Source organism: Malurus melanocephalus, unplaced genomic scaffold (assembly GCF_030028575.1).
Source record: "Malurus melanocephalus ecotype Western Australia unplaced genomic scaffold, MMel_1.1 scaffold_126, whole genome shotgun sequence".
NCBI classification, from domain to species: Eukaryota; Metazoa; Chordata; class Aves; order Passeriformes; family Maluridae; genus Malurus; species Malurus melanocephalus.
In genome coordinates, this window is record NW_026623358.1 from 732757 (window position 1) to 760492 (window position 27736).

General features: G+C 36.6%; 1 protein-coding gene across 1 annotated transcript; it reads right to left on the reverse strand.

Moving 5' to 3' along the window:
- Positions 1-417: 417 nt before the first annotated feature.
- Positions 418-27736, reverse strand: MAK (male germ cell associated kinase). The gene is made up of 15 exons (XM_057370437.1): positions 27655-27736; positions 22220-22556; positions 20474-20528; positions 19431-19552; positions 19010-19089; positions 18117-18249; positions 17831-18002; positions 13450-13617; positions 11389-11703; positions 10128-10318; positions 9457-9587; positions 7770-7892; positions 5832-5906; positions 4178-4306; positions 418-1976 (listed from the first exon to the last, which is right to left on the reverse strand). Exons 2-15 carry the CDS (start codon positions 22318-22320, stop codon positions 1822-1824), a joined length of 1950 nt encoding a protein of 649 aa, XP_057226420.1. The 5' UTR covers positions 22321-22556; positions 27655-27736; the 3' UTR covers positions 418-1821.

Below are 27736 nucleotides of genomic sequence, written 5' to 3' on the forward strand. Positions count from 1 at the left end.
CACAATTGTTTAATTCCTTGACCAGGCTGTGATTTTAACTGTCATTGCCATCTTGTACTAGAGACAAGCGATTAATTTATCTTGTTTTTTAATTATAAAATCATTGCTTTTATGTCTGTTACAAAATCTGAGGTTGTCCTTCACTGCCATAGTAAATTATGTTCTACYGTTAAATTAAGATGCATTTAAGTAACATAGGGACATTTCTTAGTACTAAGGGAATRACAAATATTTAATCCTAGACCAATGGCAATTGAATTAAAATCTAGTGCATAATTAACCAGATAGTCCTATCCTTATTTCAGTTTGCATAATAACTCTTGCAGTGTTAAAAAAAAAGTGGCATTTTCATTAGGTGCAATTTTCATAACAAAATATCTGACTTTCTGGTACAACTGTTGTAATTAAACTGCTTTCCAGGAAGTCAACGTAACCCATATATTATGACACAATTGGTCAACAACAGGAATTTAAATTTTAATATCCATTTATAAAAGCCATACAAATAAATTTATTTTTTTACAATCCTTGAAGTCATCATTAACAACTTTACATCTTTAAAGAACATATTCAGTTTGTACTTTAAAATGGCAAATTTCATGTCACTATTAAGTCTAAAGCATTTATTCTAAACGCAGTTGTTAACAGAAGTAGTCCAGTTCAGCATCCTAATAAACAATTCATTGTACCTTGCAAAGTCCTTTGGGCAATATTATTATAAAAGTTAGCATAAAATCTGGGGAAAGTACTGAATGAGCATATAAACAGTGACATACTGAATTATTAAAGTTCTGTGTGTGTTTTCAGGTACCTTAGTTGGCCTTTRAGATCTAAAACAGAAAGCAATGTCTTTGAAGAACAGACCAATATTCTTCCATATGTAGCTTATTCAAAATCTGTAGTTTAGTTTGATCACCTAATAAAAACATGTAGGAATAAGAGTTTAGTGATAATGTAGGTGGTTTTGGCTAATTCACCCTTCAAATGACTGACAGACTGCAGTGATTTAGGCTCCTTAAAAGGTCACTGTGACATTCCCTTGTACAGGACACAGAYACATCTCTACAGATCTTTGACCATAAATGGCAATAAGTTGATTAAAACAGCAGAATCTAATTGTTAGACTTCACTTTAGAGCTTGATAAGTCTAGCATTCATACTTGTTTAGCTATTTTCCAATATTGCTATATCATTCAATAGCCCTATATCAGCCAAGTTTCTAGACCTTCCTGTGTAGTATCTGTCAGTGGATTGCCRATATMCTACTACAAGGGTTTCAGTTCTCATTGCTACGTGAATATTTGCACCTTATAGACCCTGAGTAACTCTTAGTTACAAGTGAGTTCTGAAATCCTTGCAGGAGACTGATATTCTTCACAAAGCCAGATCTGTATTTTCACTCTCATCTTCCTGCTAAGGAACCYGCCTAACACCTGGAAGCCTGGTGCTGCCCTGCTTCAGCCCCGCTTCATCCTTCTTGTGCACTTCACACACATACCAGCAGATGTTGCATTGGATGAACAACCCTAACAGTTTTCCTAAAGAGTTCGAGGATAAGAGTCCATCTATAGAAAAACATMGGGTGAAATCCACTGCTCAATTTTGGCAATACATGTTGTACAATTCCTCACAGCATCCTACTTTACAGCCAGTATTTTACATGGTGTTATATGTACTATACAAGCAATAGAACACAAGGTCTTTTTTTCTCCTTTACTATTGCATAGTCTGAGGGATAGCTGGAGCAAATAGGCATTTCAGGTTTCCAAGCGCAGGAGAACTGAATGCAGTGCACGTAATATCCACACAGGATGGCATTTTCTATTTGTTCCCTCCATATTTGGCCACCCAGTCTGTTCTCCCATGGACTCGCTGAATTGTGGGGGGACGAGCTAGGATATTCATGTTTTTTGCTGCTGAATTGAAAGTAGGACCTGGTAACGGAGGACGAACACCTTTGTTTTTCCAGGAATAATCTGAAAYTATCAAAAATTCAGAATTAATTATGACTAAAAAGGTGTTTTACTCCTCTAGAGAGAAATGAATGAGTGCTTACAGATGACTTATGGTACTCAAGGATGCTAATGTAGCAGGATGCTTTGGTCTCCTAYGTCATAAAACATCCTGAGTTGGAAAGATGAGTCCARCTCCTGGTCTCACACAGGACAACSCTAAGAATCACACCATGTGCTGAGAGCATCTTGTCTATGCTTGTTTTCAGATAAGATTGTTTTTTCCTATCGTTTGTGTGTATTATTCTCACTTCACCCACTGAAAAATTGTTTTGCAGCAATCCCTCAAAGAAACACTGAGAAGGAAATTCAGTGGAAAAACGGATGCAAATGCCTACAACTCTGTATCTCCTAGTGACAAACTGCTACACAATGAAAGTGTTCTTTCTTCTATCTATCTCAGATATTTAAAAAAGCATGTCATTATAACATGGATAAACTTAGTAAGATTCAGATAGCTTAGCCTGAAGGACAGCTTCTGGAGACCCTCTTGTTCCTTTTGAGATTTTATGCCTTTTATTCCACTCTTGCTGAGGCTCAGAAATCCTGGTGTAGTTGGTGGCAAGTCTTCTTTGCTCCATTGATCTCATAGGATTTATTCCAAGGCYGAGGGCTTTTTTCCTCTCTTAATATTGGCATCCACCTSCTCTCAGGTGCTAGCACTAGTGCAYTACTGTATTCCTGGCCTTCCTGTTCAGATTTCTCCTTTTTGCATTTCAGGTAGTTGCTATTCCCTCGAGTTTCATGTGATTAAAATAATTGCCCTGCTGCAGRGGCTGACATTTCTTCATGTTCATGACCAATTCAGCCATTTTCCCAAGCCTTGAAAATTGGCCAGCTGGGACCTCTTTAATCCTGACTCCTGCTATATCTTACCCTTGTTTCCTTAGCATTCCTAAGGTAGGTCCTGCCCCTTCCATTGCTACTTTTGTAGTTTAGTCTTTTATTATGTATTGATAATCTTCAAAACAAAATTAACATTTAAATTGAATGGGGTTTTTTTTGTGCCCATGTATCATTCTGTTTCTTACAGAAAATCACCTATTTTTGGTAGTGTTTTTCAACAGTGGATTGAACCTGTTAAGGAACAGGTGAGTGTCAAGACATTTAAAAAATGAGGAACATCAAGGAGCTGAAATTGGGGGTCAGGTCTCCAATTGAAACTTCTTTGAAAACGCTTTCTTTTTATTGTAAGCTGGCAGTCCTTATCTTTCATCAGCAACTATGATTCCGGCCTACACTATTTCAGTAATAAAGGTCACTTTTCCTGGCATTTTCTTCAGAAAAATGAATCTTCTATACTACATTAAATTAAATTATGGTAAAGAAAATTTTTAAAAAATATTTAAGAGAGCAAAACCAATTGAGAGCGTAACTTAGTACATTTTGGGTAGTATAAAGCAAAGAGTCACCAAAAATGTTAAYGTTCATATACTGACATCTAGGAGATAAAACCTGCCATTTGCTTTGTCCTTATCTCTCTTCCCTTACAAATCTGAAGACTTTAAACTAAATATGAGGGTTTTAAGCAATAGGATTCTCGTTCTTCTCCAGGACATGGATGAGTCTCTTAATTGACCTCCATCTGCCAACYTTTCTGACTTGTTTGCTGCTGGGTTTGGACAACAGCTCTAAATCTTCACTCACAAACCAGTTTCTCCTCCATCCTGAGCACTTGCATTCATCTTCTCTGACTCAGAAACATACCAAAAAAGAAGGCGCTCAGAATGTCACCCACACTGCCGAGCATCCAAGGTAACAGTCACATTCAGAACAGATTTCACATTGTTTTTAACTGATGAATGGAGTCCCAACTACATGACCATTGGCTATAGAGTTGTGGMATTACATATTTTTACAATTCTGCTTAGCCCATCACCATAGATGMACAGTAGTTTAACAAATGGTCCAAATCTTCTTTGCATTTTTTGTAATTATTTTCTTTTTTATCTAACAAATATTAGTAGCAGTAGTTTCTCTAAGTATCAGGACTGCCTCTAGAGACATACAATCAGTTCACTTATGTTAAGAAAAATTTATGCCCTATAATTTTATTTAYAAAACTTGAGGAAAAGCTTGCCAAGGGCTAATACATCTCTTAGGAAGCACAGAAAATGAATATGTCTCCTTATCTTGGATATAAGTAGTAAAAGAATATTTCTTACCTGAAACAGGTGCACCAATAGGTGCTAGCTGTATCCGTTGTCCAGCAGATCCAACTTCTTTTTTATGGAAGGAAGACATGTATGCTCCTGATGGGTTGTAAGCACCACTACTCAAAAAGCCAGGATTTCCTGTTGACATTACAGAATCTTAGAATTTTCAGCTGCATTCAGAAAACCTTGCCTACTTTTTATACTTCAAAATATATTTGCAGYACCACAAGAATACCAAGTGTGGGTGTTTTAAAAACTCCCTAATGCTCGTCTCTTGAAAAACATTCTTTCATTGAATTAATTCTTTGCTTTGCATATTAGTTGGACCCTTTCAGCACCTAGCAGACAGAAATTCAGCAGGAATAAGGACAAAGAGCAGGATGACCATTTCACTGGTACTTCCACTAAACTGAAAATCACATAGAAAGGTTTACACTGAGTTGSAGAGAAATGTAGATGTAAACAAAAGGTAAGATCCTACTTGCTTTACTGAAAGCTGGTTTAACTAGTGCTCAGTACTACTCTTGTGCTCAACATGTTTGGCCTAAATCCATCTAACAGAATCGAACCCAGCTTCTCTTGTGGAAAGTGATGCACCAGTTGGAAGTTGATTTTGATAGTCCCACAGTTAAAGGCCTGCTATAAAAGTCAGACCCAATTATCCTCTCTCTTTAACCCTGKTTATAATCCTGTTCGTGCCTAGTTTTGGTCCAGATCTTTCTTTAAAGCAGTGCTAGCCTGGGAAGGCTGACCTATCTTCATTTGGAAGCTGAGAAGCTTGTACACACAGGATTAGTACTGAAATTAGTGTCCAGGGGAACATTGACTTGTTACAATACTTGCATCCCTTATCCAAGAAAATTTCTTACCTTCTTCATGTCTGTCATCACTTGGGACAGTGTTAAGACTGTGCTGGCACAATGTCCAGAGATAGATAAATACTTTTCTCTAGTGGTATGGTTCTGTGTTCAGTAGTATTAAATTTGTAATATAGAAGGCTATACACAGTATTCATTTTGACTTTTATCAAGAGTGAGCCTATCCATCCCAACTTCATGGGTAGTTGCAGTAAAACACAGTATCTGCTTTGGCAGTTGTTCTGTCTCCTAAATTTTTGGCCTTTGTGCAAACCCATAATGTTCCTCTTAACACARACACTTCCARACCTCTGTGGTAATWTCAGAGCTCAGAGCAGTGAAACTGTAACACACAAACTAGKCTGCCTGGAATCCTGAGTTTCCTCCCTTTTACACTAAGGTATCTCCACCAAAACCTGTGCAACCACARCACTGTAAGATCAGTGTAATGCACAGAGAATCCAAATGCAGGAAATGGTGCAAGTTCTGAATGCTCTCCTGAACAAGCCATCCCTGAAGGGAGATGCACATGCAGCATTAGGATCATTTCTTCACCATTATCCAGTGACCTGCTGTGGATTATAATCAGAGTAATAAAATATTCTCTGCCTTTKAAAGCACAGTAAGTTCCAAGAATCCAGAAGAAGCCATAATGAAGAGAGCAAGGTTTGACAAAACAGACTGCAACTGAAAATGGAAGTATACAACCATCAGGAACCTGCATTATCAGTGTAATTTTTTACAAGAAACTGGAAAACATAAATAGGAAATGTACAAAGACCCAGGCTATAATTGCTATTAATTACCTTTTGGATCCTCTAATTTTTCATTCAACCTTTCTTTGCACGATAGTTTTTCAATAGGTATAATTAAGTTCTCATCTGTAGGCAAGGAAAATGTAAGGAAGAAAAAGATGGAAAGACAGAACTTTAGAAGAAGGGTATGAAGAAACAATTTMATGATGTAAAAGAAATGAGGAGAGAAAAAAAAGCAAGCAAGAATGAATATCTGACACATTTCTATCTATAATGTATTATCCTTGTTTTCTTAACCAGGAAATGTTACTCTAATAATTTACTTCACAAGGTCCATTCTAATTATGGAGTAACAATATTATTTACCAACTTTGCAGTCACATTCCATTTACAATTTTAAGGACTTGGTCATATCTACAAAGTTAACTGATCATAAACTTACAGTCCTTCATAAATAAAGCATTTGGGACTATTTGCCCTTATCTTATTTAGCCTTAGAGCAATGCTGYGGCTGATGAAAAGAAAAGCCCTCTTGAATAAATTATACATAGTTATTTAAACACAGCAGTGTCAACTAWTTTGTCCATATGAAAAGAGAAAATATRTAATTTACATGTATTTGATCTCCATGATCCATCTATCCTGGTTTCATGTGTGTCTGTCTTAAATGTCTCTGTCTCCCTAGTGTATGAAACATCACATGCAATTTAAGATACTGATGGAAATAATACCAAGTATTTTCAAACATAAAAATGAATCAGTTTTAGTGCTTTTTTTCTTTAAATTCTTGGTAGTAAGAGAAATGCAGATTTTCTATCATTAACATTCATCTTAATTGTATCTTCAGTGCAGTTCAATAGGTAGATATCTAGCCTATTGACGAAATTTTTTGGACGCAGCTGCTTGCTTTTCAGTGCCTGATTCCCTTGCAAGATTATTTATGAATAAATTACTTCTGAGGCACATGGATACTTTATTTCTGAAAACAAAAATGATACACATGATGATTGCTTCAAAAAACCTCTTCTATTCCACAAAAAGTTCTGGTAGGTGCTATAATTTTTCCACTTCCTAAAATCTTGCATGTTAATGCAGATGAACAACTTCAGCTCACCTGACTTTCAGAGGGGAAAATCAGGTTTGTTGACCCTGCAGAATGGCTACTACAGTTCTATTAAAAAGGGGTGCAGCATCTGCAYGTAAACAAACGTTCTGAAGATCTTTCTGTACAAGCATGTAAAGCTGGGTGGATTATTGGCCATAAAGTATTGGAGAGTGACTCGTGCTAGCTGCACAATGGCTGCAGAGTTGGTAACAAGGTAACCCCCTGTAACAGCGACAGTGTACCTAAAGTATAGTGCTTGGTGGTGAGAAGACAGATTTCAGTCTGGAGTCTGATGCTTGCCTCAGTGAAATCTTAAGAAAAAGTGTTTAACTAGTGTTAGTCTTCACTCTATAAAATGGTGATACTAGTTTTTTCACAAAATATAGTCTCACTGGAAGTTCCCTCCTGGAAATAAAGGGAGTTTTCTTGCAGCAAAGCATTTAGGACAAGGCCAATAAATTGATAAAAGACATGTCTAAAATATTAGGCAGCACTTTTATTACATAAGCGCACTGGCCATCATTTTGTTTTCACAGGTGAGACCACTGTTTGATAGTGTTTCACAGCACAGGGAGCAGGCAGTAATGCGGTCAGAATACTTAAATACAGTAAAATAATGGTCTCAGTGGATTACATGAAAGGTTTATCTTGACAGAACTTTACAAATAGGGGATGGTCTATACCTTCTTAATGTTCTGAAAGCAAAATACATAATTTCACATATGAAAAGGTTGTTATTTTAATAGTCTTTGCTAAAACAAGAGAGAAAAAAAAGAGCCTAGAAGCTAAGTCTAAGCACAGAAATTAAACCAGATGGTCTTCACTAATTTAATTAAATCAAGTATGATGAGATATAATGTGACCATTTTCAATTACACTTTTACCTGTAGCATTTCTGCTGTAAGTCAATCCTCCCCCAGCATTTGCCAGCGATTTAGAAAACAACTGGTTATTCCAGGATCCTTCTTTATTGACTGCTGCTAAAGAGACAGTCTTTGGGTTTACACCTTAGAAAACAAGTGATGGAATGTATTATAAATATAAAATTTCAAACATAATTCAACCAATAAATGACATTTCTAGAAGAAAAAAAAAAAAACACTGAATTGTCTTATAATGTAAACATTTTTAATATAAATTAACAGTGTCCATTGACTAGGCTAGATTTTWAAGCCAAACCAATTAATTATTTTTACATTTATGCCTTTCTCACTGAAAACCAGAGAGACATTAGAATTGTGCTTTAAGAAAGGTAAGAAATACAGATGACCCTTCCATTTGTGTTACCTTTAGAAAGAGAAGCTCCTCACCCTTTATTTTTTTTTTTCTTTTCTTTTCACTTAAACAGTTGAGTCTTTGGAAATCCTACTTAAAAATCAAGAAGTGATCTCATATTCAAAAGTCATCACTGCCCTAAAGAATTACTGACGAATTAATCCTATGCTGTAACCAAGTAACTTGCCTGACAATGAGGAATTCCTCTGTGAGSCACCTAAATTCTCCTAACWAAAYRYRRATTACAGWAGTCCTGYTATGATTACTGCAACTGTACAAACYACTTACAAATAAAGGATACTAAGTGAGACACCAAGAAAATAATTTGATTATATATTTAGAATATTTAGTATACCAACTAAAGGAAACATTCTCTTTGCTTTCTCCTTCTTTCCATTCTCATTCCTAGTAAATAATAGTATCACATTATTTTTCTGATAGTTTTAAGCTAGATTTAAACCCAGATTTAAACTAAGCTATCTATTTTTAGAGCAAGATGACTGCCTTGGTAAAGGAAATGAGTATGTGAATTCCTACCAGTGCTAGTGGTTGGATATATTTAAACACTTTGTACAAAGAAGGGGACTCTGTTTATCAGAACTTATGTTCAGAAAACAACAAATGTCTTGACACTGCAAAATTGATAARTATGCACTATATAAAATCATAGAATCATAGAACAGTTTGGGTTGGAAGAGATCTTAAAGATCATCCAATCCCCTTGCCATAGGCAGGGACACCTTCCACTCGACYAAGTTGTTCAATGTCCCATCCAACCTGGCCTTGAACACTGCCAGGGACCACAGCTCCTCTGGAAAACCTGTCCAGTGGCTTACCACTCTCATGGTAAAGAATTTCTTCTGTATATCTTTTCTAAATTTCCCCTCTTTCAGTTTGAATCCATTACTCCTTGTCCTATCACTATGATTCCTGATGAAAAAAATATATGTAGTTTCTTTAGTCCTCACACTTGCTTATGGGTTGATCAGGATATATTCCTAGTAATCCAAGAGACACTGGATTTATATTACTGAGGATTTTTTATGTTWCTGGTCATGAGAGGGCCCATGAACTTTTGTGTTGTGCAAGCAGTGTTGAGGTCCTGCCGTGTTTACATAGCCAGGAACACCTACATCAATTGTGATATGTTCTGGGAAAGGCATTTAGGACAAAACTTGAAAATTTATCCTGTTTATTAATAATAAAATCATCCAGTGAGAAATCGTAAGTTTAAATATATTACATGTAGATTGTGCACAGCTTGTATTTTCTGTATGTATTGACTTTTAACCTTACCAGGCAGATATCTTGATTGACTTATGTAGTAATCTTTTGCTGATGTATTTGATCTTCCAGAATCATTTCTCATCAGAACCTTGTTTTCCCCTCCTGGCTGGATACCAAATGAAGCTTTTGGTTCTGGCATACTGAAAAATCAAAAATTTCAAACAATGTGACTAACAACTCYAGCCCAGTACACCACAAGCAGACCCTTAGCCTGAAGAATACAGTTCTCTTCACTTATCCTACTTTCATCCATAGAGTCTATTTCCACAAAGTAATGGCCCAATCTAACACCTCACTGGAGCCTGATCTGGGATTTGAASAAAGAAATGTATCCAACAGTACAGAATAAAAGCAAATGTGGTTAAAGGCAGAATGCAGCACCCCTTAAATGACAAAAGAAATAACGTTAGTATGTCTAATTTTAGTAAAACAGACAGTTTCCTAAAAGCACAACAAACACCTAAACCATAAAATGTAAGAAAGCAAATTTGATTCTCTTTAGTTATTACTGGCACTACAACACCACACCCAAAGCTCTTCTCCTCATGCAACTCTTGGCATTCTTGCAAATGCAGAATTTTGGTGACTTGAATTTTAATAGACTTGTCTTAATCTGTCTATAAATTTACTTCTGGACACTGTTTACTAAAGAAATTATAGTTTTATAATTGTAGACCTACCTAAAAAGAATCTCCTTGTTTTTCTTTTCTTTTAACAATACAATGCTAGGCTTCTTTGAACATGACATTCCAAATTCAGGGTCATCCAAGTCATCCCAGCTATCCACAGTTTTTACCAAAGTCTGACCCCACCGTCTTCTGCAGTTTTTAGGACCTAGTACACCATTCAGAGGGCCACTAGCTGCTTGTTTCTATTTTAAATGGAAAAAAATTAAAATAATAAAAAGTTAATAATAAAAAGCACTTTAATACAAAATATAAAAACTTAGAATTGAATCTAATATAATTCCTGACTACTGCTTATAGACTTTGAGGGAATTTTTCAGATGTGTTGTGCCTGTTTTGGTCGGAGCCTCATTATGACTTTAAGCACAAAACACCAATAATGCCTGCATGTATTTGGAGTGTAATACTCGACTGTCATCCTTAAATTCCTCAAGTCTAACTGAAGTAGTGAGGTTAACATTCTGTTTGCAAACCCAGTTCAATGCTCAGCCTCTCTTACTGGCATCTTGCTGAACTCATGCTCTGAACAGTGGTAGATGAACTGTCAAGAAACAGAGCACAGTGGTGCAGAACACTGGTGTGCCCTCAAAGTAAATAGAGCAAATAAAAKAAACTGGTCAGGCCTTTCTTTAACATTCTGTTCCAATGAAATTACTACATTTTAAAAATGTCCTTSCACCTGACTATTATTTGCTTTCCAGTATTCTCTGAATACCTATTATGTTAACATACTTTGTCATGTTAAAATGTTAATGTTAAAGTATTTTTAACATACTTTGTATTGCAGTTCAGTGAGTATAAGTCGAAAGCAAAATGAAAGTTAGCAAACCAAAGTTTTCTATTCACTCCCTAAAAATCTTAAATGCTAAATTCTTACAAGGGTAGGAACTGCATTAACTGTTTAGCGTATTTTCCTGCATGAGGCAAGTGGAGTTCTCCTTTCCAATTCTCCATTGTGTACTGACAGTATTGTTGTGAATTGTTTCTCAAAGATCAATAAGTGACAACTGTTTCAACTCCATTACTGCGTAAGCATATCAGTGAGGACTATTATAAATGCCCACTGTTGTTACAAGCAATCTGTTCTTCTGACTTGCTGTAAAATTTTAATAAGCACGCAGCTATAGCCTCAATTAGCCCCTAGTTATCTGAGTGTCTTCTAATAAAACAGATGACAATTTTCAAGGCATCACCTCGCTGAATATMCTAAGTACTTTTAATAAAACCATCTAAGTAGTTATTGAAGACAACTTACAGGTGATGAGTTTTTATTGATAACTGGAAAAAGTGGTTGTGCCTGTGGCTGCTGCTGCTTTGGTACTTGCTGGTTAGCTGCATTCTGAGGCAACTGAATTTGCTGGAGAGGCTGGTGGTTRACCTTTGGCAGGGGCTGTGGCTGTGTTTTGTCAGGTAAATCAGGTGAAGACAGTGGTTCTGGCTTAGCTTCCAGTTTAGGTAAAGATGGCTTTGGCTCTGTTGGCTGAACCAGTCTAACAGGAGTCTGCTTCTCCAGATACTGKGGAGGAGGTCCTAAAATTTGGCCAACTTGAAAGTAAGGGTACTTCAAAGCCTGCAGAAGAAGATRTAACACACTAATTTTACTTCAAAAAGTTGATTTTGGTAACCTCATCAAGGATCTAAACAGGTTTCTGAAACATTTGAGCAAGTTTTACAGCACAGACAGAAGATGGATGCATAATGAGATTATATGTAAACAGTGTGTACTGAGAACAGGSAGTTCTGTACTTCAAACTCTCCCCATCATATAACATAGTAGGATTCATCCACTTGTACATGTGACAGCAGTCATGTCCTTTTGTTCCCTTCTTTATTGCTAGGTGGAGTCTGTGTTTTGAGGTATGTTTTACAATCAACACAATTCTGTATTTACGCAGTAACAAATTTCAATTTTAAACCAAGTAGGCCCCACTACATTTACTACATGCTTTATTACATGTCTCCATTGCTGACTATGTTTTGGCAACTCATTAAACAACTTGAGGGTTTTAGTTTAAAACAAAACAAAACAACAACAAAAAATACACCCCCCTCAGAAACGAGATGATTGCCATGTATAGGTTCTACAATTGGAGGATGCTAAGGGACATGGGCAAGGTTTCTGCCATTCTTCTTATCAACAGCTTTTCTTTAAAATACATTCACTGTGCTTGCTGTGCCTTCATGGTGTTTATTAAGAAAAGACAGTGTCTATCTTAAGTCAGATGTTTATTTCACCCTTTTCCTCTGACCTTTTCATATCCACTGCCAGATGCATGGACACACCTTAGTATCACATCTTGTCCTATGTCCAAACAACACACTGTGCTAATCCTCCTCGATCCTACTCTTTGTTAGYTCTCAAAGAGATGTTTTGCCTCAGCTGCACTCAAGAGTTGCTGCCTTTTGAACGCATTGCCATGTATATGCATTAAACTCTTCCTTTTGACTGGATTACACAACTGCTGCAGCTGCTTCCTCAATAACTCACTTGGGTAAAAGCTGGTTATTTGCTTTTATAAAGCAGCAGACAGTATTTTGTGTAGAGATACATATTACTGGACTACAGACAGAGCTCAGTGATGGTACAATAGACATGCTTTATAAAGTGGAGAGACATGGTTTCTCTATTTGGTACCATCTGCTTAACTGCTTCTGAATCACTTAGATTACATCCACCTAGGATAACCTGCAATATGTGCTTTCTTTCCCAATTGTATTCCTCTTTTATACCTTCTAAATAGGATTGCATTAGGTATGAATAATTAAAAAAAAAAATCCACTGCATGTAACCATCTTTGGTACCTGAAATATGCTTTTTTTTTWAATTGTGACCTTTGTGACCTATTGGTATTTTCTTAATAAAGTTCTTTCCTTATCCCTTAGTACAGTTTACATTCCAAGTAAAAATAAACCTTAGYTCTTCCAAACTGTATTCCATCTGCAGCTTCACAAAGAGAAAACTATTCAAARTTTTCCCTTTGTACAGATGGGGATGAAAAACAAAGATGGCATAACTGACTTACAGACACAATTGAAAAACTTGCACCTCAGCTTTTTCCCTATCCTCTAMAAAGGGAGTTTTAAAATATGCCGATACAGAAGACAAGACGGCAGAAATAACTGAAGTTTCTGATGTCTGCCGAGCCAGGTTTAGAACTTACTCTTCTCACCACTTAGTCTCATTCCCACTGAAGTGTTCAAAATGAGGAAATGTTTGTGGCCATCATTACTATGACAATCAGCTGGTTCCTGTATCTACACTTTTTTAACAATGCAAGAAAATTTAGTCTTATACTTAATCATTCATGTGCTAGACCTGACTTGCTGTTGGTCTCTTCTTTGGATTCCAGTTCAGCATATCACTCATAAGCTGTAATGCTTCATTGCTTGCATTTGGGATGAGAGTTTTTAGGCTTATAGGGACACATTGTGGGAAACGGAAATTCATGGCAGAAGCAAGGTGGTATCCTTCTGTCCAGTCACTCTGTTTCAAAGGGAAGAAAAATGATCACCAATAAAGAACAAAGAGGTATTTAGAAAAAATTTCATGCAGCTTGAGTCATGCTTGGTCTGCATGGCTCCTTCCTATATAGTTGAAAACAAGCACTCCTGTTTTCCATTACAGTTATTACAACACCAGTGAATGCAGCACCAGTCTCCAATGGCAGTCCTCCTCAACCTCTCCTGTAGGTAAAAGTGGAACCCTCAGAGTGAATACCGTACTTAGATACATTCTATCTGCAGCAGTACCAGCAATGGTACTGAACATCCCACTGAAATAAGCCCAACAGCTGACTTCAACATGCCCTGAAATAGCAGAGGTGAGGTACTTCCATCCATGCCACAGTTGTATAACCATAATACAGCCTACACAATATAGCACTGATCGCACCATTATGATAATTATTAAGTTACAACTAGATAGGATTGCAACATTAAAAAAATCATGACCACCAGGTAAGAACTCTTTTTTTAAGAGTTTAACTTTACAGAAGTAAAYCCTGAAGTCCTTTGATGCTAGATAACGGCATTTTTGGAATACAGAACTATAGGATTATCAAAGACCTCAAAAGATCATTTAGTCCACGCCCTTGTCCCTTCCTGACAGRTGTTCAGTCTCAAAAAGCTTCCAGTTTCTGTCAATCCACAACCACACTATACAGACTATTCCAGAGAGTAATCTCCTCAAGATTAGAAAAGCAGAGGTTTTTGGTATGAAAACAGAAGGCCATTGTTGAGTGTCTCATCATCCATAGATACTAAGAAGGACTATTTGATTCTTCCCTCTAGAATGGACTTTTTATACATTGGAAGGTATACTTCTCATCCTTTCTTCCAGTCAGTACAGGCTAAAGAAACCAAAAAATTCCTAGGGTCTAGGCTTTTAAAGTTTTATTTTCTCTCTAGACTCTTGATTTTTGTCTCTTGAAAAGAAAAGCTCTAAACTGGCTATAACATAGCAAGTGAAAYAGAGAGATTAGTTCATATGTTAATAGCCAATACTCTTTTCTCTACACTCTGGTATGGTATTTGTCTTTATTGCAACAAAATACTGCAGACGTACAACACACTGAATAGCTCCCACAGCCACTCCTACAGATGTGTTAGCTGGATGGTTGTCTACAGCTATTTATGTAGCTGATTATTTCTGCCTAAGTAGAGCACTCTATGCACTACTGAAAAAATATMTTTAAAGCTACATCTCTAATTTTATGCATAAAAGAAGCCCCTCTAAATTCTTGTTTTTTACCAAGGTCCTTCTCAGCCTGTAATCTACCAGCTTAAGTAGCAAAGTCTACTCCATCAGATRGCTTTCAATACCACTTAAAAATTTTCATCAGACGCAGAACCACTCAAGTTCTATTCAATTAATCTTTCATTTTGAATGAGAGCCAGAGAAGCTTACGCTCTGAATAAGGGTTTYCAAAGAGATATCCTCTTATCATGCAGTTTGTGTATAACTATATACGGTGATGAGAATGTTATGAGGGACAACATCAGAAACCTGACTGAAGACAAGCTATGGTATCAGTGCTCTTCCTCTATATCCACCAAGCTTACTGCACTGCTACAGAGCAAAAAGGATTGATTTGACACAATCTGATCTTAAGGTACCATGATAGCTATTATTCACCTTTTTATGTACAACAGTTTTAGCTCTGTTAGCACAGTCCATRGTAACCAAAAAACACAAATATAATCATAAATCTGTTTAAGTCTCAAGATTTCAAGTGACTTCTTACTCAACCTCAGAGAATAGTTTGTTCATTTAAATTAATGGAGAAAGGTTTTCCTCCTTCATTGCATTGCCCTTCTTTATTGAGTTTGGTGGCATTCTGTCTGCTAGAAATAGTGGCAAAGGAACAGTTTACAACAAAGTACTAAGGGCTGCATGTTGAACTGGTGAAATATAGGGATAGGGCAAAGAGAGTATTAGAACWAAAATGAAAAATACATTTCTATTAATGAAAAAAGTTACTTTGCAATTATTTAAAATGCCATTGCCAGCCTTCAGCTAATGAAAATGCATTTCATTAATCTCTCCTATTCAATTTTTTCACTAAATTCACTTATTGCAAGTGCACCACCAATGCCAGTACTTGAATAGTGCAATTTAAYTTATTTATAAAATAAGTAAATCAACTTAATYTATAAAATAAAACAAAATAGTTGCCAATCTAAAACAACCAGATTCACAGAAGTTATTGGTACAGTGTTATGGACTTAAACACATGAAGGTAAACTGGAATGAAGATAGCTTCTGGGCAGAATTCCTGTAATTCAGTATTGCAGGAAAATAGAATAAATGAAAATGCATGTTCGAAAAAAACAATATTAGTAAAACTATCTGCAAAATCAGACTATTAGAATAACTGCTTACATTTTTCAGCACATAAGTACTTGTAACAAATACATTATTTGTTATGATCATTCCTATCACAATATTTAATTACTCCTCTTACACAGTACTCTCCCTCAAGAATGCCTTAGCATTGCCATAAGGAGAGAACATTCCCAAGTCTGCCCAGCAGATGAGAGGAACACAAAGCAATTAATTACAGTTTCCTGGTCCTAGAGGTCTTACTTACAATACCCCTAACTCTTGGTCTTTAGTGGAGGTTACAGTTTTCCCTGGAATATTCAGCTGGTAATGCTCCCTGCTTTCCCAAACAATAGACTTTCTAGTCCGAGAATGACAAACTCTGAACAGCCATGATTTGTTTCTGTTAGGTCCTTGTAAGGTTACAAGAAAAAAACACAGCAGTCAGCTCTGTGCTGCTCTGCTACTGCACACAGTGARAATCTCTCTGATCGCCCTGTGCTTCAGAGCTTGTTTATGCTGCACACTGAAAATGTTCCAGAAACCAGAATGGTGCTAGCTTTCAGATATTCTTCACAYACATCAAAATGTTTTTCTTACTATCCTAGACTTGTGATCTGCTTRAAAAAGTTCACATCTGCACTTGAAAACTCAAGTAAAAAAATATTGGTTTTCTTGTACATTATTTCTGAGGTATAACTGTGTCATGGCAGGCACTGTTTTACACATGATACCACTTTTCACTGAGTCCTCTAGACACAATTTTCACTTCCACAACATGTTATCTACAACTCTCCACCTGACCTTTTCCTCCCTGCTCTGTCATGAGTTTGCACCTGTTTCTCAGTATGTTCTCTTGGAGTSTTCCCACCACTTCAAGCTCTGCATGTTCCTAGCTAAATTAATCGATTTCTTTTTTAAGTTTTCTGTTCCTTACTTCTTATTGATAACAGCTCATTTRCTCAACAAGAATTATACTATATTTTATATCAGCAGAACAATAATGAAACTGATTTAGCTTTTTCAGATCTAGAGGGATTGTGTTTGGTTAGTTATTCKACCAAGCTCTGTTAGCACCCATAAAATACTGATATACATCTGCCATTTTTTACAAAAATATTTCATCCCATATGGMTTTTTTTTCAGTTCATTCAAAATTTTGAAGGTAAGATTATTCTTTTGTTGCATGTTCTTACATCCATTTACTAAAACAACKTTTAAACTGAAGTAAATATAATTCCATCCATTTTTATATGCATTACTCAAACAAGCCTTCCTTATAATTTTAAATAGTATTTACCTCATTCAGAAAATAACTGAGAATTGTTTSCTCTCTAAAATACTACACATATTCCCTCCACTATTTCTTATTGCTGATAATATTTATGAAACATCTGTGTTTGAGGTGAAATGTTTCTTTTATTCTTTTCTTATTTTTAAAGCATATTTTGTCTTATTTATGGTATCTTCTACAAGCTCCAAATTCTGGGTGCCAGCACAGAAGAATTACACTTTCGGGAAGGGAAAGCAAATTTGCTCTGGCAAATTAAATCCTAGGAGACTTCTGATTTGCTTTCCRTTATGAATAGCTTTAAATAACTACATGAAACAATTTTATCTGGCTTTCATCAGAGGACAGCAAGGCTACACAATGATACACAACGATTCAACAGATGCTAATATATAAGACTAACATAACGTGCCTTAATGGAAGCTGAAAAGAAATACAGTTGAGAAAACCAYAAGTCTGCAGGAAACCTATTAAAACAAAAATTCAATAAGTATGTTCTGAAAGATAGCACTGATTATTTTGTAATAATTTGATTTCTTTTTTTTTTTTGGTAATACAATTGTGTAAGGTTTTTTTAAGCCTTACCTTCTTTGGAGTCCCTAGTACTTGGCAAATTTTGAAAATTTCATCTACCTCACTTGTGCCTGGGAAAAGAGGTCTGAGTGTGTATAACTCAGCCATTATGCTGCCAACTGCCCAAATATCAATAGGTGAGCTATAGACAGATGATCTCAGCAAAACTTCAGGAGCACGGTACCTGTGAGGATGGAAGGAAATAATAAGTTAAATAGATAAGTTAGATAAGTTAAACATGTTCATAGGAAGGTGATTAGTTAAGCTTATGCATTATGCAAATTCTTGMTATACTTACCACCTGGTAGAAACATAATCTGTGTAAGGTGGCTGAGATCGCAGTTCTCTAGCCAACCCAAAATCTGCTATTTTCACAAGTTCTGGACCACTACAAAGAAGGTTTTCAGGTTTCATATCTCTATGAAAAAATCCTATAGATGATYAAACAGAAAAGAATGGCAAATTACCATGGAATCCCTTCTTAAGCAGTAACTTCTAATAGGAGTAATCCARTATTTGCTTTGGGATGTTTTGGAATAATATAGTGGTTTTCAGTCTTTTTTATTTTTTTTTTAAATCAATTCAACCTAAAGATAATTGGAACCCTCYCCCAATAAGTGCACACATTTTCCCTCCAGTGAATATTACACCAAGTGTTCTTAAGTTAACAAAAATAAACTGTCATTGGCACACTAAGGAAAATGAATTGGCTGTTGYAGCAATGTCACATAAATCAGAACGAAATCTTCTGCAAAGACTACAAMTGCTTTGTCAGTTTTGGTTAATGGAAAATTGAGCATCTATCATGCTTACTTGACTTATAAAATTCCTTGAATTATTTTTAACTRGTTATTTATCACTGTGACAACAATTTGGAGATGGAGACATACAATACATATCCAAATTCTGCTCAGAAATACTAATATTAGTACTGCAGGTACATAAAGCTTCTTCAATGCTTGCTGTTGGCTTGAGAACCTGTATACCTGGGCAGTGGTTAATTCACTAAGCAAATTTACTCTGCTGTTTATTCGTCGAAATTTAAAATTGCACCACACTTAAAACAGGTATCCATAATTTTATTGGAGATGATTAATAGCCCTTCCTAGCTCATTTTATTCATGTTGTTATCTCTGTGCATGATCTTATTTTCYAAAAAAAGCACTACACAAACTCTAGTAGGAAACCTACCGTGTTTGTGGATAAAAGCCAGCCCTTGCAATATCTGATACATCATGTTTCTGATGACTGACTCAGGGAAAAACTTGTTCCTGTGAAGAAACAGGATAACAACTTCACATAATTAAGACAAAAAAATGCGTCTTCAGGACACATTTCTTCATTTTGCGTAACAAATCAAGAACCCATGAAAACAGACTCTCAAGTCAAATTAAGAGAGTTGCAACTAACTCTCATTTCAAAACTCTACCAGGCCTTAATTTCACCCTCTTTAAGTGCCCTCAGATATGCAGGTGCAGCAACTCCTGCTCACATCAGAGGGGCTGCAAGAAGAGCCAAAACCAGAAATTCCAATGTGTTCTTCAAGGTAGTATGAGAATCATTAAATAAAGCATGATAACACATTACTTTTCTGTGAAAAAAAAAGACATACCTATCCTTCATCAGTTGATAGAGATTTTCCTTCATGTATTCAAAWACAAAGTAAAGGTGGTCATTTTCTCGTATAACTTCCTTCAATTTTATTACATTGGCATGGTTTAGCTTCTTCAGAGACTACAACAGAGCAAAATATGGCTTCAGATAACTCCACAGTGATTGCTTASTCCTTATCAAATTCCTTATCAGAACTAAGTTTTAACACCTAAGTTTCTAGTACAGAATCCACACAACATGTTYATGTGATACCCTTTTATTGCAATCTGTTTTAAAGAACAACCCAGCAGTTTGAATAAATTTCAAAGTAAAACAAACAATAGTTGTTTAAACCTCTTTCTAGGGATTATCTCAGAGCTAGAGTAAAGATTAGCACAAAAACCTAATTCCCTGCAATGAAAGACAAATCTGAAGCTCTTGCTCACTGAACTGAATAAGAAAACCCGGCATTCTTTTATATTTCTTTTTGGCACAAAACTTTCATGAACAAGGATTCTCTTACAGATCTTCATTTTGGATATACTGATTGTGTGAAACCTCCAATAAGTTAAATCTCAAGTCCTTAACTAGGGAGTTTTGTATATACAGAAAATTAGATGCCCAAAACATGGAATGACTTGGAATTTAAGCTCAGGATTTCAAGTGTTACTCTCTAACTTGGCCAGCCAAAACTCCCAGTGCTTTCAACAGATGTCCCAATTGCAAGATATAAGGAATGGATACACAGCTAGAAATCTGCAAGTAAAATGAAAGAGCAGGATGGTAAACCACAGAACTACACACATACAAAATCAATTTCTTTTTCTTTCTCAAAGACAAGACAYTTGGCTATGAGACATGGCCACTACTTGGGAATAGTGGGATATTCCACAAATAAGCAGGACCTCTAGGAGTGCCTGCAGCCCATGATTTTGTGAAATCTGTCACCATTTAAGGAGTTCACATAATTTGGCCTTATGAYTGGACATGGCAGCTGCCCTCTTCTTTCATGCAAGCCTAACAAAACAMTTATTTTTAAATGTGGTATGTTCACCACTTTACCTTGACTTCTCTCAAATTCATACATTCATCCCAAGAATAGAACTTTCTTTTCATTCTGAAATAAAGTCCAAGATAAAGTATTTTCAGTGAACAGTAGAGAATGATTTCAGAATAAGACAACCTAAACAATATTTTCTAAACCTAGCATTACCTATATTTTGAACTCAATTTAAAACATAGCCATCCGCAATACAATTAAAAATAAACTCAATGTTTAGAATTAGTATAAATTTATAGTGACTAATCATCAAACACTGAGACATATTTTTAGAAGAGTACAGCCAGAGATCATATTACTCCAAAATAAAAGGTTCACAAAACCCCTGTGTATCATTTGAATTGTSCTTTTAATAATAAGGTAAGCAACAATGACACTGCACAGAAAACATGAAAAATCAGGTCCTTATGCATAAGTTGCATATTCTGGGAAAACAAAAACATTGTTTTTGAAAACTGCAAAATAACTGGACTGCTTRCTATTATAATTAAGCATTGGACTTGACCAGTCATTTTAAAAATCTGTTCCAAAACGCTAATTAAAAAAAAAATAAAGTTTCATTTTCTTCAAGCAACATCATAGAATCAAAACTAATTGTAATACACAACAATGTAATGCATTTATTTATAAGTCCTGCATAAATCCAAATGGGGATATTTGGTGTTGCTCAGATCTTGGGATGAAGTTGTGAATGTCATTACCGTGTTTCTATAAAATTCTAGCACATAAAGTTAAGAGATTTAAACCCAAGTCTTGAATTTAAAATAAAACTATCTTCAAGCAAAACTGTTCCTTCTCAAGTCCCAAACTTAAAAATAACACAAAATAACTCCAAATCCTAAAATCACAAGAATGAAAACTACTTCCCATAAAGTAATGTTCCCTTTGCTAAAAATTAATAAAATAATCAATTGGAAATTCTTTCTTTAGCCTAGATTAATATTAACTTCAGTAACAGTTCCAGCAAGATATGGAGAAACATGACATTCTCAGAAATTCTTAAAGAAAAAGTCAATCAATTATATTATAATAATCTTACTGCAGTAAATCCATAAATGAGAGACAAAAATCTCAGCAAGATACAATTTCTGGTATTTCAACTTACACTTTATATCCTGCTTGTAATTCTCTAGGAATTCAAGGGGAACTTCCCCACTCCTTGAGTAATTTTTTTTTATCTTGTTTCATAATCATCTTTTAAGGCAAATATGACAATGCTCTTGATTACACAGAACACAACTTCATTAGATCCAAGGAGACAGCCTTTATTTACCCAACCAGATTGTTACTGTTATTTATCACTGTAGCAACACATGAAATTTATAGCAGTACTGACACAGATTTACCAGGCTGGAATGGAATTTCAAATCTACCTTTTAAGATTGCTATTCCTACAATTCATATATGAACTCCCTAATTAATCACATTCACTTTTGCTTCTCCTTTAGTGCTGGCCTAACAGCATTATTAGAAGGAAGCATTTTCAAACTGAACAAAAGCAGCATGCAATTTTGCAAGCCAACATAAATCAGTAACTTAAACTTATGTGTCTGTATTGATCAGTTATGTGAAATCTCATTCACAATCACCTTGCTTAATACCTTAATTTAAAAAATAATTTGTTACTTTAGCTTGCTTTTAAAAAGGGACTTTTTTCTATTCTACACAAATGGAAGACAACAATAAAGTCAAAAGTGAAAATGTTTAAGATTTGGCAAGTACCTTTACTGTACTGAGATGCTACATACCTTTTGATAGCCACAAGTTCTCCTGACTCATTGCTCTTCCCCATCAACACACTTCCATAGGTGCCATCACCAAGTTGTTTCATAATTGTGTAACGGTTCATTTTTTAAAGACTCAGACATCCAAAAGATTATGGAATTTTAAGTGACTTCTGTTTTATTACAGGGTTTTGTGCTCTTTCATTTTCATAAGAGAAATCTTCTTCCAGACTCTTTTATGTTGGTGAAAGTTTTTCATAACTGAACAGGATATTCACTGCTCTCTTCCAAACTACAGCTGCTTTGAGATTCAGTTATGAAGAATGGGAGACAGAAGAACGTGGTCATTCTCACACAGATCCTTAAAAAAAAAAGACTTGGTAGTTTTACAGTATTTCAGGAAACCGACACTCTTATTACTTRTATCAAACAATAACACCCTCCAGATTTGTATGTGCTCTTTAAATAGAAGACTTAAATGCAATTAGCTCCTTTAAATCTTTCAAACCACATAAGGTGCCTACTATATAGTCGGGGTTAGAGTAAGGAGAGACTAGAGAGTTAAGGTTACTGTCATAATTCCCTAGAACCACAGAAGTAGTTTTAAAGCTGTTCTATTCTGATGGAMAAACTTATTCTGAATTTGCAGACAGCGTGTCAGCTTCCCGAACTATAACAAAGGCACTGCTGAAGTTTTGGAAAATGTAAGATTACAAATTTTGCACAGGGTGCCATGGCAAACTTGGGGTCTGTACACTGTGTTTTGGATTGGTAATGCAAGCAGGCTTTCTATGCTTACAAGTAAGTGAGGAAGGGAGGTGAAGAAGCAAGATAACCACTGCATTCTTCACCCATATAAACCRATTTGTKATAAATGTAAAAGGACATCTTGCTCTGAAGCTCACATAATTGTTAGRCATGGTAATGGCTGAAGAGTTAAGTTCATTCTTCAGTATTGCAAGGCCTGCAAAGGGACACGCAGAGCTCACATGCACTGGTATGGAAGATTAAATCTGAATTGTCATTTGGAAAAGAATCAACATTGAACAATGCCAAATCATTATATCTGAATACATGCAAATCAAATAGATCCTGATCCAAATTTGAATCTGAACCCATGCTTCCATTACACACAATACTGTCACCAACACTTCAGATGAAGGCCAGTTGCCTCATGTTAAACAGTCACACAAACTCACAAGTCACCCCCATTTTTATGCAGGACTACAAAAAGCTAACATCCTCTCACTGTACCATTTATTCACTGCAACCCAAATGCAAATACACAAACAAACCACTGAATGTTAACTGAGCATTATCTCTACCTTTTGCATCTGCTGCCTGAAAATACAAAATAAAAYTCAAATCAATGGGAACACATTGTCAGTGTACCTTTATAGACRGAGAACTCAGCACGCAACTCTGCAGTCCTTATCCTTATGCCAGAATTAGCTACAGTCTGGTCTGTCCAAACAGATTAAGGTACTCAAATTCAGCTAATAACAAGACTCAGGCCTGAGATTTACAGGCCTGGCAAAATTCAGCAATAAAATTTGCCTCTCAAGGAGTGTGAACGATGCATTCTCAAGCAGACTAGCCTGCTGTGTAAAGGAAACATCTGCCTGGACAATAGCATAATGTTTCTAAGCTGTTCTTAATTGAAATGCTGCTTCRTCAAAGAAGTCATAACACAGAATGTTATTAACTGTTGCTTCTGTTACCAGGAAAGGATCTCACCTCACCTGTCAAGATGCCAGCAATAAGTGACTCAATTTATAATCTTGGCACYAGACACCATCAGTTTGTCAGTGAAAAATACAGTTTTTATCCACATCCATCTACACCGCCCCTCTGCTAAAGCCACAGCTATTGTGGTTAATAGCATATTCAGAAATAAAGCTAAAATCCAGCTTTACCAAAAAGTAACACAGAAATCTCAAATTATGACTAGATTTTAAATTGAACTTCCATATRTTTAAGCCAATTGTTTTTCTCAGAGTTCAGCTTTATATCTTATTCCCCATGTCCACATGCGCTCTAGTCTTTAATATCATCAATGCCTTTTTGCAACAAAGCTATTTTTTCACTCCAGTAATAAGCAGATGATCAAGTGTGYTTATTCCAAGTTAAGATACATTCTGCATAAACATCATGCAAGTAGTCAATTGTTAGCTCTATGTATATATTAAAACAACCAACACACAAGCGTATTCTTTTACCCATTTTAAAACACAGCATCACATCTAAAGCATCAGCAATGATAAACTGTCTATGCATATTCAATATAGGTACATAGCCATACCACACAAAGTAAATGTAACAAGCTTTGGGTGCCTGTGTTTCTGTTCCAACAAATATCATTGTACATTGTTGAAGGTACGTTTTTTTGAGGGCAATCAGCAATATCTGCCAGAGATGGCCCTAGCTTGAACTCTTAGAGTTACATTTAAAAAACGAAGAATTTGCGTTTCACGCTCAATCTTTTGCTCTTTAACAAAGTGGACCAAAAACAACATAAGGAAAACTTTGTATTTGCAACAAACAGAAAAATATCTAGATACAAACCTCAAGTTTTGACCTTCAAATCATATAATTTTGGTGCCTAAAATCCTATGAGCTTTCCAAGTAATTTTCTTTGGTGTGTATATTAATCACATGCTTTTACAATTATTCCTTTTGTCCAATTCTAATATTTTGGCATGCGCAAAGAAAACRATCTCACATAAAGTGTTCCTTCCCTCCAGCAGTTCTTTGTAATACAACACATCACAGACCAAATTATGCATTTTAAGTGTTCTGTAATATATTTTATTACTTTGTTCCTTTTCTGCTGCATACTTTAATTTTTAGGATATGAAAACACCTGATCAAGTAAAGTACAGAAAAGTCAGCACATTCCTTCAATAATCAAATGGAAGTGACAAATCCACTCTATGGAAATGCACCAAACAAGGTGTGAAAACCATGTACCCTGGTAACAATGTTTGTGCAACATCATATCGACCCCACACTGATGTATACTGGAAATAGACATCACAATGATTTACAACATAAATGCTGCAGAGATTCAAATTTCACGACAACAGACTTCTGCATCCTTTGTACTTCACACCATACCCAGCTCAGGTGTGCATTTTTTTTCTCAGTGGTCTCTCTGTATTTTCTTTTTCAAATTTGTAGTTCAAATTTGTCTTTTGTACCAACCTGAAGAAAAGCAAGGGCTCAGTCTAGCTTTACTGGGTAACAAACGCCTCTGAAGTGGCCTTTTCCATACTAAAGTTTATATGATATTATTTCCTCAGTGATACAAAGCTCTAAAATGTAAATTGTCATAATAGTCAGCTACCAAACAGACAAGATAAATCCCAGTCTAAACAACAGCTTGTTTGATACTCCTAATGACATACTGAGCATAATCTCTTTACACGGGATTAAGGAAAGATTAAAGCCAGGGACAAATAGAGGACAAAATACAACAGCTTGACAGAATCTATAATTTGTGTAAATTTAGTGAATCTGAATAAGTACGAGAGAATTGAAGCAAATTTTTACTTTTGCTATATCACTGGTGTTTTAAGCACTACCAAAATTTCAGATTATTTTAGATATCTGAATTACAATTCAAAATGTAATGAACAGCAGCAAATCATCTACATTTCTTGTGTGCAAATACTACGCTTCACCAAGAGTTCTTCATTTGCAYTCTAAACAAACTACTCTCAAATAAATAAAAAGTAGGATATATGACCCAATAAAGACCTCTCACACAGAGAAGCAAAACATCCACAACCAAAATTTACCAACCTGTTACAGTAAGTGATGAAATCACCAAAACTGTTCCATGGCACAGTACTGTTCGCAAAGATCAGAGCTGGCAGTATTGCATAGCACAGAATGTATGCTGAYACAGATTTTAACAGTAAAAAACCCACCAAACCCCAAACCACATCTAACCACAAAAAAACAAATTTTGCTACAAGAACCTTCTTAGTAGTGACTGAATATTACTAAAGCTGCCAGTAATCATGTCCCATGACAGGTGGACCCAGTTCTTGAGATTAACCTCAAATCCATTACTCTAATCAAAGGCCAGCAGTTATTTAAAAGCACAACTCTCAGCTGCAAGAAAGCAGTCAATACATTGACAATAAATACTTACACTTTGAAATACACCTTAATTTTTTTAATAGTCCCTTTAAAAATCTAATATATTGTTTCACTTGTTTGTATGAAGCATTCAAGATGGGRCATATCAAACWGAGAACTCTGGTTTGCTCTAATTAYTTTCCCCTGTTTTGTTCCAAACTAGCTTTAGTTTCAAACCAAAATGATTCACACCAACTTTTTCAGAACATTTCCACCATGTCAGCAAGGCTACCTTTTACTACCCTCATGAAACTCCTTCCCACAATGCAGTACAGCAAGCTTCAGAACAGTTTCAGTGCTCTTGGACCATCAAGTCTCCAGTTTTGGGCAGTGTCCAGAAGGAACATGAACCACTYGTCTTTTGGCATCTGCACTAATCTAAGTTTGAATAAAACACAGAATTGTTATGRCTGGAAGAGACTTCTCGAGATCATCTAAATCAAACCCCCTCCTAAGGCAGGGTCACATAGAACAGGTGATATAGGAACACATGCAGGGGGTTTTGAATGTCTCCAGGGAGGGAGACTCCACSACCTCCCTGGCAGCCTGTTCCAGTGCTCTGCCACCCTCAATTTAAACAAGTTCTTCTTCGTGTTGAGGCAGAACTTGTTGTGTTTCAGTTTATGGCCATTGCTCCTCATCCTGCCACCGGGCACCCCTGAAAAGAGTCTGGCCCCATCCTCTTGGCACCTGCCTTTGAGATAATTATATGCATTAATGAGATCCCTTCTCAGTCTTGAGAATGAAAACAAATGCTTGTTTCCATTTTAGCTCCACCTGATGACATTCAGTCACCATCCAGACGTGCGCAGGGACCTTCCTTACCACACGCTTACAGCTCCAAGGGAAGCTCAGCGYTCCCGCAGCTCGCCCAGGCTATGAAACCCAGCACCGCCCGGCCTGCTGTTTCACGCCGGTTTTCCTAAATAAAACTTCACCTCCTTTCACTAACCGCGGACCTTTCAGGTCACCAAGGCCCGCACCCGCCCTACCGAAGCCAAAGCAGGCGGGATCCCTGTGCCCGAAGGCTCCGCACCCAGCGGCGCTGCCGCTCCCAAAGCCCAGCACTGCAGCGGGGCGGCTCCCCACACACCGAGTTAACCCCCCTGGAGACCCGAGCCACCCCAAACCAGCCTGAGGGCCGGCAGCAGCCCTGCTCCTCAGGGACGGACCGCGAGCAGCTCCCGCTCCAGCCCAAACCAGCACCTCCTCCAYGCTGGGAGGACCCCAGAGAGGGCCAGCCCCCGGGGCACGGCCGCTCCGCAGCTCCCCTGAGGGGAGCCAGCCCTCATCCCCGYCATGCCCCCACTCACCGCGGCGCTGCGGGCGGAGCACAGCCGGGCAGCACCGCCGAACCCCCGGCCCGCCCGCCGCCTCCCTCCGCCGGGCCGCTCT